We start from the raw sequence: 11,392 nt of genomic DNA, 5'->3' as shown, positions 1-11,392 counted from the left end.
CCCTTCTCATCAGTTTTTCCAATCTTTTTCTGCATGTTCTGTTGCATGTGTGTATTATTATGCTAGGGATTTCTGTTTTTTCTTTGGCTGCTCTTCATTTTTTAGCAAGGTGAATATAAATCTCTGTTTTGAAATGTTTTAAATAATTGCAGTAAAATATCCATGATCCTTAAAAACCCTGCTTGTACTTTTCAGTAATTTTATTGCCATGCATGGGGTGAGATTTTTTTAATGTTTAGCCACAACCAGAGTTGTATGTGGCTAAATAAGATTTATGAGCTTTCTCTATTATCATAATTTAAACTTTAATTGAGCACCATTTTATTCTGCCTTTCTGGAGAATGACGAGTAACAGGTTGTAGTTTTGACTGTTTTGCCCACTACAGGTGACCAACTGAGTGCCATACTGAATTCCATTCAGTCACGGCCAAATCTCCCAGCTCCTTCCATCTTTGATCAAGCTGCAAAACCTCCCTCTTCCCTAGTCCACAGTCCATTTGTGTTCGGACAGCCCCTTTCCTTCCAGCAGCCTCAGCCACAGCTTCAGAGTAAGTTTGTCAGCCTTACCTGCCTCATGAGTCCATTTCTGCAGCTTCAGCATTGCTGTTCTCAGTTGCTTACCAGCTACTAATCATCCCTCAGTGCACCTTTCTGGTTTTGTTTTGTTAAGTTTTTCATGATTCAGAAGCATGTGAGGTAATGCTCCTAAAGAAATATACTTGTTCAACTTTAATTTCAATATTGACAGCATTTTCCTTTTGTATGTGTTCTGCAGTGTAGATAAGTCATGCAAGTGCATTTCCAGTATCGTATGCAATTCTGCATTTGTAATTAAGGTAAATATATGGTACAAAATGTTGATAATTCTTCTAACATAAAAAATGGACTGCAGTAAATTCATAGTTATTGAATTTTCTTGCCTCCTAAATTCCTGGTTTTGTCATTACTTCTGACTTTACGGATGTAGCTGGAAAATGGGAACGACTTGGCACTACTCATAAGAAAGGCTTTGGTAGTCTTCTGTTGGTTGCTCATAGGATTGGCACAGGTATGAAAGGTTGCACATAGAGGTGAATAGCAGTTAATGTGGTTACTGATGGGAGGACAAGAAACTGTTCAGGTTTTGTTCAGTGAAAAATAAAAGCTCAGCATTCATGATGGCTAGCAGATATTGCAGTAAGTTCTTCCTTTTTTACAGGTATAGCATGGGTCACAGGAATATTAGTCTTCTCCTGTCTCCCATAAACTGTTCTTCAGAAGTGCCTCAGTTATTTTTTGTGGGACCCTGTCAGTCAGTTCAGTCTATGTCTATGCAGTCCTGGATCTATCCAGCTCAGTTTGTTGAAATGACAGTGAAGTGCTTCATGTGAGAACTAGATTAAAATCTCTAATTCACTTTTATAAAGACTATCAGAACTATCTGTCAGTGACCTTCTGTACTTAAGCTGGACTTAAAGCAACGTCCTGAAAGTAGAATGTTACAAAACCTATCCAACAGCTGATTGCAAGGGGCATCAGCACACTGTCACTGAGAATTTGTTAATTGTATATTCTTTCCCATCACTTTTAGTTTTCTTCTCTTGTTCAGAGTAGTAAAGTCAGAGTTTCTTATTCAACTTTGCATCAAAAATGAGCCTAATTGTCTTATTTTAAATTTCAGATGATTTACCCTTTAGCATTTAGACCTGTATAGTATGAAAAGAAAAGCTGTCAACATTTTTTATTGGCTGCCCAACAAGATCTTACTCAATGGATTTGCCTATCTAACAGATGTAGATAAACTGTATTCAGTAAGCTACGTCCATGGTTTGTGTTTTAATAAGGATCCCTGATTCAAAAGAAAGCCTTTTTTGTCAGATAGGTTGGCCACTGATAGTCTACCAAATAAAATAATGATGAAACTGGAAAAATTTTTCAAGTTTGTGTCTGATTTGGGATCTTAGATTAGTATAAGATCTCAACTGATATGGTTGTTTGCCCTTCCAGCAGGGCATTAATCGTCAGCCAGAACCGGTGTGCTGTTGCACTAACTGTGATTTGATACAAGGACTTTCTTCCAAACAGTTTATAATCTAATTTTAAGAATTGATGGAACTAATGTAAATTATGCATAAAGGAGAGAAATGTTAACATTTTTGGTTTTGTATAAAAATTTAAGAATTATATGGGGGAAAATTTCCTATTCTGACTTCCTTAGTCTTTTGAAGAATTGTTATTCCTCCATTTACAAGTTCATTCAAATTCAGAATATTGTCAGGGAGGCCTATAAGACTATATTAATATACTTGTTCATTTAATAGTCAAGGAAATTGTCAGAGGTATTTGAAACGTAAAGAAGACTCTCTAGATTAAACATTTTATTTTAAGCAATTATTCTGTTATTACTGTATTATGTATCCTAATATTTACATATTAGAAAGTAATGGATTAATTTGCAATATAAGATTAATTAAAATAGCAGGGCATATATGCAATAAAAATATTTAGACAAAAAAGTTCTACATGGGTCAAATTCCGCTGTGTGGTTTTTAATCAGTGTTCAATGCTGATGCAGCTATAATAGAAGTGTAACAAAAACTCTTTTTAAGTGTGCAATTTTCATTCATTATTTCTGAAGCACTTCATAGCCTCCTGTTATCAAACATGTAATTAAAAGTTAAATCCATTATGCAACATATCCCAAGGCTCCATATCAAGTCAGTTGGTTTTGTGCCCTAAACATGCTTACTTTTAGTTTCAAATTATGTGCTCTGTCCTTAAGTGCTTCCTGCAGTTAGACCTAAAAATTGAAATGAATGTTTATAGTCAATAACTGCTATATTAAAGGGACTAATGATAGTCTAATAGTTGAAAGAAGTTGTGCCAGCCTAGACTTCCAGAAGTTATATACTAAATGTAGGTTTTGATTGAAAGTCTGCCTAAATAGTTTAGTCTGCCACTTACATTTTCTGTTCTTCCTCAGATATCTGTCCTCCTGGGGAGAAATTTTATTTGGAAGCATGGTTCTGAGGAAAGTTAGGATCATGCTGAATATCATCTAGAATAATTTCCTTAATTTAGATTTTTATAATAGGAAAAAAAATGTTGATCTAATTATAAAACATACTCTGTGCCAGTGACAGATTGTTGTTTTTCTTTAGAGAGTTTGTAGCTAGCTGTTCTTTCTGAGGAATGGTTTCTGTGCTTGGGGTTTGGTTTGGTTTCTAAATTCATTAAGGAACAGGGAAAGGGCTTGTCACAACCTTTTATATTCCGATACAATGCCTGGTTATTTTTTTGCGGAAATACTACTGTTTTGGACAACCACTTCCTCAGAGATAATGCTTGAAAAAAGTGTCTCTGTTATTCTTTTCACATCATAAATAGGTAAACTAACAAGAGTTCTGTCTGTTTTGTCAAAGGATTTTTTACAGATGGGATATCATAAAAAAGAAGGGGGAAATGTGTTACTCAGTTTTGTGTTTTATTTACATATGGTCCCACAGTATATGATCAACCCCTCCCATTCGTGTCAGGAGTTCCTTGTCCCTTTAGTATTGTTCTACCACTTTATTTTTTGTTTTGTTCCTTCAGTTTCCTTTTTTCTTCTTTTCCTCTCTTCCCTTTCCAGATGCTAGTTACAGAGCATTTCAAACCACTGGCTTTGCCTGCAGGGTTTCTATCCACATTTCCTAAATGGTGGAGGGGACACAAAAGACGAGGACACGTATGGAGCACATAACCTTTCTCAGTAGCATTTCAATAAAATGAAGGGAGAGAATATTCTTAACCAAGCATGCTGGTCTCTTCCATATCATGCTGAAATTACTTAATTGTCATGCGAAGCAGTCAGAGGATATTGGTTTAACTGTTTTTTCAGATGCTACTTATTGCTGAAGCATGATTCCTGAAAATCTGAGCTAGTAAGTTAAGTGGTTTCATACCCTAGGCTTTACAGATTTAATAATTAGAGATATGTGTGAGGTATACACTTGTCCATGTCAATCCAAAACCATGCCTGGGGGACTGGTGTGGTAAAGTTTGGAGGAAGAGCACAAATTGTTTCAAGCTTTATTTTAGAAACAAGTTCAGCTTATCACATCTTCAAAAATTGGAGTTACAAATTATAAAATTATAGAATCATTTTTATCTACCCTTCTAGCACAGGAATATTTCTTTCAATTAATAAACTTAAGTGGCTCAAGTGTTGGTGCTCTAAGCCCTACCTTTGAGTAAAGGACATTGCTAATATTTTTCTAATGATACTGGGTTTCAGCTTTTGCTTTCATTCACTCACTCTCTCCTGTCCTATAACAGTATCTAGTACTTTTCTCCTTTCTTAATATTCAAACATTTGTTGACTTAAGTATATTCTTTTACTTACGAAAAAAGAGTCCTTGTCCAACTGTCATTTGACATTTTAGGATGTGAAAAAAGATAAATTGATTGCAGTGCTTGAGGAAATTCAGCTAACAACCCTGTTGTAGCTTCCATGTCACTAGCAGCAAGAGAAAGAGGAATGCGTTCTTTTTGAAGAGGCATCCATTGCTTAGGCAAAAGGACAAAGCTAGTCAGTGCTTCCATTCATCATCATGCAGAAAAACAGTGACATTTTGGAAGAAACTTTGACCTGTCTCCACTCTTCACAGACATTTTACCAGTTTCTTTTAGAGTTTGTTTAAAAAAGACTAACTTGGACCAGTTGGTGGTATGTCATGCCTCCTGGATTGGCTTACCAGCATTTCCTCAGAGGAAGCAGGCATGGCTGTTAGGAGACTGCATCCTGCCGTAGGAATTGAACTAGCTCATGTCTCCATATTATGTAGCTTTTAAAGCTGGAGGTATTTGCATGTTGAAGGAAAAAGTGTGACTAAAGATAAGCTGTCACATTGTAATGTGGCATGAGGCAGACCTTGCCTACCTTGTATTTTGAATCTTTGTAGTCTTTGAGGGTGATTGAAAAAGAAGGAATCTTGACCAAAAAGCTTGGTCAAGTCCTTGTGGCTGACTAGCTGTGCTGGATAGACATACATTGTTTGCCAAGGCAGCAAATAGATTATGTAGGAAACTCATTCTCTTCGACCCACAATCCCCTTGAAATGATTGAGTAGTACTACATTGTTTAACATAAACTAGATTACATTATAAAAAGTAAGTATTCTCAGACATAGAATTAAAGAATGAAGTGTAAATGTGCATTCATGAAAGTGGATTTGGTAAAGATTTTAGTTTGATTATTCGTAGATTGGAATGCTAGGGTATCGCATTGATATTTTAGGGTTGTCTCTACTGCTACTTTATGCTCCTGATGTGTTTTTTCTGCATTTTACCTTTCAAAATTGTTGGAATTACATCCTGTTACTCAGAAGCTATATAGTTAGTATTGGATCTCTCAAAATCATTTGTAGGCATCAAAGTAGGTTACACTATTCTTAAATCTATGCTAATATTGGATTGAGAAAATAGAGATTATTTTCTTGTTTGAAAGAATGAAATTCTTTCTTCAAACGTGTGAACACCTTCTCATTGTAGAGTCTATGGAATTATAGCTTACTGCATAAGATAGGGGGTTTAGTATATGTATGTGTACAAGTTAGTAAATGCAGTATCAGAGAAAAATATGTCTTAAGCAGTGTGGGAATTGAAATAACTTATTTTCAATACATTTATCTTATTCCATTTGTACAAAAGGGTCTCTCTAAAACAGAGTATCTTCTAACATACTAATTCTCTTTAAAATTACTAAAGCAGTAAGAATTTGACTTATTTTTTATGTAGGAAGGAATAGAAATTTGAATTAGAATTAAAAACTACACTATAGGAAAGGAAAATTATAGACTTGAAACTAAAAGACCCTTCTGTTATCTCACTCCAAGTTTAATTTGGAGCTGTACCTCTAACAGATTTGGTGTCAGTAGACACTACTTGAAATTATCTCAGATTACGTCAGAATTTGTTTTTTTCTTAAGACAAAATTATTTCTAAGAGTTGAAACAGATTTGTTTCCATCTCTATACTGTTTAATAGAAACTCTTCTGCTGCTAGTTATGTCTCTTGATAGTACTGAGAAACTACAGTTCACATTATATATGTGAAGTTTTTCAAAACAAAAACAAAACAAAGTTCTTGAAAACAGCTTTGATGGTTGAATATGTTTTTCTTCATTCTTTACAGTGCTTATTGATACTTTCTGACGCAAACATCTACATGTTCTCTAATTTTCTCAAAAAAAATGTGAGACTTGGTCATCTAGAAGGCCATATTGCAGTTTAAAATAATTCATCACTGAATTTACAGGTTAAAAGTTCACACTTCAAACCAGAGTTCAGGTCAGAACTAGAACTTGATACTGCTGTTTTTTATAATAAAACATAAATCTCATAGGGTAGTCTACACGTATTACATTTTTAGATCCTAGAAACTAATACTGAAATCACAGAAGATCTTTTGTTCTTTTAAAATTTAGATGAGGGAAAACATTTTGAAGTAACTTTCTCATTTAAAATTAATATAGGACTCTAAACAATTAATTCAGAATACTAAACAAAGGATATGTGTATCATTTCAAATGCTTGTTTTTATCTTTATTGCTTTTTCCATTGAATCTGTGCTGCTTCTGTGCGACTGTTTTCCACTGTAGAAACTCCATCCTGCTGCCTTGCTTCTCGTGAGCGTATTTACAAAACTAATGATGTAGCTGTGCCTGCCTCTGCTATTTCATCTCTCTCTCACAAACTGAATGGTGGGTATGCATGCCAACATAGCAAGGTTATTCAGATTTTTACATTCAAAATGTGGTTTTTTTATTCCTTCCATTCATTTTCATTTCATTCACTTGATAAAATAATGTTCTGAAAGTAAACGTTCACGTTTGGTATTTGTTGGGATTTTGTTTAATTCAGTGTTGCCTTCCTGAGTTGCAGCAACTTCATGATACCTAATCTAGCTCTCTTTCTGTTTTTTTAAACAGAAAATTGACTGTTAATCTAATCTCCTGTTTTCAAACAGTAGGCAAATGAAATATGGAACAAGAAAGGGGAAAAAATATATGGGGGTTTTGGGGGTTTTTTTTACAGATAAAGCAGTTTGCAATGTGATTATGCAGTTTTTCATTTTTGTGATTTTTTTTTTTTTGTCCTAATAGTCTAGAATACTAATTAGGATTATTTACCTGTATATGTGCAAATCCAAACCTTTGTTTTAAAAAAACATAAGATATTTTGTATTGCTGGAAGCTACTGTTGCACTATGCCTTTCATAAGCAGTTTTGTTCTAGAATGTTTTCCTGCTTGGCATTTTCACTAGTCATGCATGCGTACTTTGAATTTGATACATTGCTGAGTAGCTTGCGGTGTTGTATATCCTCTAAGAAGACTACTGTCATCTTTTCACTATTTTTTCTTTAATAAGGAATTCTGTAAAAGGTTCTATCTAGATTATTTTCTCATCTGGCAGACCTTAAATTCATCTTTTTGTTTGTGAATTGTTTATTTATTTGTCTGGGAAAAGTATGTATAAAGTAATTATAATTTAGATTTCTGAATTCAGATATCACAAAGCAGACAACTCAAAATAGCTCTTCAGTAGAACTGGTGAATAACTGAGCTGGCATGAACAAAATGCTTGTACTAATATTTAAGAAGCTTTTTATTTTTTTCTTTTGGCAGGAACAGTCTTTTTATAAACCATGATGTACCCTGCTATTCCTTCCTCTTCCTTCTCCCTCTCTCCCCAAAAAAACCCCTTATAGAACTCATCAGAAAAAAATAATAAGGACAGATTAGACTCTCAAAGTTGATTATGATGATGTTTGAAATGTTCTCATTATTTTTTACTGTTTATTTGACATATTGTTCCTGAATATAGACAAAATATTTCTTTTCTGTCTGGAGAAGTATGAACTCCTACCATGTCATGTGTTCTGGGAAACCAGGAGAGGACCCTAACCTTCAAGCTTGTCACATATTCCTGTGTCAATATCCTTCACTTTTTCCTATTGCTGTTTGTTTTATTATAAGCTACTTAAATGTGGAGGTCGCAAAATAGTAACAATTGTTTTGTAACCTGAGGAAACATCTGAGTTGCTAGACTTTGCTCTAAAAAAATACATTTGTATATATGAGATCGCTCCATACTTCTGTGTATTTTCTAGCATAGGGATAAGGCTTCATGAGTGAGAACTGGAAGAAGTTGGTATAGATCCCATAACGCAGAAGGAAGGAAACACAGATTTCCCACCTTCTAAGAAATACTGAAGGTACTGAATAAAAGAAGACTGCATATCCTCTCCGTTCCCATTAGAAATCAAGATCCAAAATTTTCAAATATTCTCTGATTAATTGAAGCTTTATTTTTTTTTTTTAACAAATAGTTGTTTCCCCGAAAATGTGCCCAGATGAGTGGAAATAACCCTTTGGTGTCTAGAAAAGTAAAGTAATACAAAGTACTGTGACCTATTTGTACAAGCTTTACTAGAGAAGCGTCTTTGTTTTTAACTAATGAAAACCCATTCAAATCAGAAGGACTTAACTATACTTTCAAGACTTCGCAGTGTAATGCTTTGTGGAGAGACAGTTATATTTAATTCACAGCTGCTGCATTGCTTGCCAGTAGTTTCAACATTGCTTGTCTTAATTTTCAAAATACAATTCTACAAGAGAGACTGTGTGTGTGTTCACAGAGTTAATAGAAGCAGATTGCTTTAATAAGCTACTTATTTGCATATACTTGTTTTGTATGTCTTTGTATTAAGCTACCCATAGTTTTTGTAGTTCTGTAGATTAATACATGTACAAAGTCAATGTGCATATGAACGATAAATTACCGCATCAACATAAGAGGACATCATAGAGCGGAGCTGATGGTTTATCTTAGTGGCTGGAAAAAGTAGGGGGTTTTTTAGTGTGTTGTGCTTTGGTAGCAGAACGTTGATAGTCTGTGGTCTTAAGAAGGTGGATGCCTCAGGTCATCAATGTGAATTGGTTTAAGCATGTTTGTAAGCCTCTTACCCAATTTGCCTTATTGCTGTATTTGCTTCCTACATTTCCGGAATTTGGAGCATTAAAGAAAATAAATCAGGTAATACATTCGATCTTTCTGCAAGTCTCTTGTTGCAATCAGGGTGAGACACATAGAGACAATAAATAATCTATGGTTTCTGTTGCAACTGTGGTAAACTTAGTTAACTCCTGGCATTTCACCTAAGGATGTAAACTGTGCTTCTTTTACTAGTATTTTGTGGAAATAGTGAACTGTGCCTTTTGATGGTAGTGTTTTCTCTTTAAATGTGTCCTAACACTTCTTTGTATTTATCTCTGGGAAACGAAATGTATTGAAAATATTCTAGGGGGAAAAAATCCCTTTATATTTCATTTCTGTGTGAACAGAAGCACGTTTTTGATCTTGTGTTCAGGTCTTAGTCCTTGTTTTGTATTATTAAAGGAGTCACTGTCAAAATATAATAATTTAATTTTAAAATATACTAAACAGGTGACCGAATGAATTTCACAGGAGCTGCTAGACCAATTTCTCCAGCAGGAAAAGTGGATATGTCATCAAAACACAGAGCTGACAGCAGGTCACCCAAGCTTGATGTGCGAATGAATAGAGCTGCTGCTGACCAGAAAAAACCTAGGAATACAGAAGGCTTATCTGCCAGTGAGTCTCTTCTGCTGAAATCAGATGCTGCAAAATTGCGATCAGACTCTCACAGCAGGTCTTTGTCTCCAAATCATAACACTTTGCAAACACTAAAAACTGATGGAAGAACAACTACTGGTCTGAGAGCTGAATCTCCAGGGCCAGGAACCCGCTCGTCTTCTCCAAAGACAAAGACACTTACAGCCGTTAGATCTGGTGCTAGTTCTCCACGATCCTCATCACCCCATGACAAAACTCTACTTCAGAAAGCTCCATCTCCTGTAAAAACAAAGCTTGATCCTCCTCGAGAACGCTCCAAATCAGATTCTTACACATTAGATCCAGACACCCTTCGCAAAAAGAAAGTACCACTAACAGAACCCATAAGAGGGAGGTCCACTTCACCCAAACCAAAAACTGTTGCAAAAGATGGAAAACCTGTTACAGAAACTGAAAATAGAGCTCCCTCCCCTCATGTTGTACAAGAAAATCTTCACAGCGAGGTAGTTGAAGTATGTACTTCAAGTGCTTTAAAGACTAACACCATTATAGATAGCACCTGTGAAGACAATACAGAATTCAGAAGTCTGGATGATGGTTCTAATAAAGTTCATTTCAGCATAGGAAAAGCACCACTGAAAGATGAGCAAGACATGAGGGCATCTCCAAAAGTGAGCCGTAAATGTGCTGGTAGGCACACAAGACCCAAAAAGGAAAAATCCAGCTTTCTTTTCAAAGGAGATGGCTCCAAGCCTGCAGAGCCTGCCAAGCAAGCAATGTCACCTTCTGTAGCAGAATGTGCTAGAGCTGTATTTGCTGCATTCCTTTGGCATGAAGGAATAGTTCATGATGCTATGGCTTGTTCATCTTTTTTGAAGTTTAACCCAGAACTCTCCAAAGAGCATGCACCAATACGAAGCAGTCTTACTCAACAGCCTGCAGAGGAAAAAGAAACCAAGCTGAAAAACAGACATTCATTGGAAATATCATCTGCTCTTAACATGTTCAACATCTCACCTCATGGACCAGATATATCTAAAATGGGTAGCATCAATAAAAACAAAGTCCTCTCAATGTTAAAAGAACCACCCCTGCATGAAAAGTGTGAGGATGGAAAAACTGAAACTACCTCCTTTGAAACATCCAGTCATCACACAATGAAATCCAGGTCTCCTCTTCCATTAACACTGCAGCACTTGGTAGCTTTCTGGGAAGATATTTCTTTAGCAACTATTAAAGCAGCTTCCCAAAACATGATTTTTCCAAGTCCTGGTTCTTGTGCAGTGTTAAAGAAGAAGGAAAGTGACAAAGATAATAAGAGAACCAAAAAAGAGAAAAAGAAAAAAGAAAAGGTTGAGACTAGGCCAAGGGGAAATCTTTTTGGTGAGATGGCCCAGCTTGCAGTGGGAGGACCTGAAAAAGACACCATCTGTGAGTTGTGTGGAGAATCCCATCCATATCCAGTGACTTACCACATGAGACAAGCTCATCCAGGTAAGATTGCATTTTTTTTAATTTTATGTCCATCTGTAAAACATACTGCACACACATGTTTTGATATTAGTTGCTCTTATGAAAATGTGTCAGGCTGGCTTGACTAACATTTTAATACAGTTCGCTATATAAGCTAAATTAAAACTTACACAAATTATTTAGATGTTTGTGTACATAATTATGGATCTAAGTTTTCAAAGATGCTGAAGAAAGTTGTTTGAAACAAGGCCAAAATAATGAGCTCACTGTACAGTAATAATAATAATAATTATTATTATTA

The 11,392-nt window shown here is 35.4% G+C and overlaps 1 protein-coding gene across 1 annotated transcript in view; it reads left to right on the top strand.

Annotated features, from left to right (window-relative positions):
* LOC104461442 (E3 ubiquitin-protein ligase MYCBP2-like) overlaps positions 1–11,112 on the top strand; it is a gene marked incomplete at its 3' end in the record, with an annotated part of 14,152 nt that extends 3,040 nt beyond the window's left edge. Inside the window, exons 2-3 of the mRNA XM_010073056.1 lie at positions 387–548; positions 9,469–11,112. Coding sequence (XP_010071358.1) covers positions 9,477–11,112 — 1,636 coding nt within the window. The remainder of the gene's footprint in view (positions 1–386; positions 549–9,468) is intronic.
* Between the last annotated feature and the right edge of the window lie 280 nt (positions 11,113–11,392).

Source organism: Pterocles gutturalis, unplaced genomic scaffold (genome assembly GCF_000699245.1).
Source record: "Pterocles gutturalis isolate BGI_N339 unplaced genomic scaffold, ASM69924v1 scaffold53772, whole genome shotgun sequence".
In the NCBI taxonomy this organism is placed as follows: Eukaryota; Metazoa; Chordata; class Aves; order Pterocliformes; family Pteroclidae; genus Pterocles; species Pterocles gutturalis.
The sequence above is the reverse complement of the archived record's forward strand: the minus strand, read 5'-3'. Positions and strand labels throughout refer to the sequence as shown.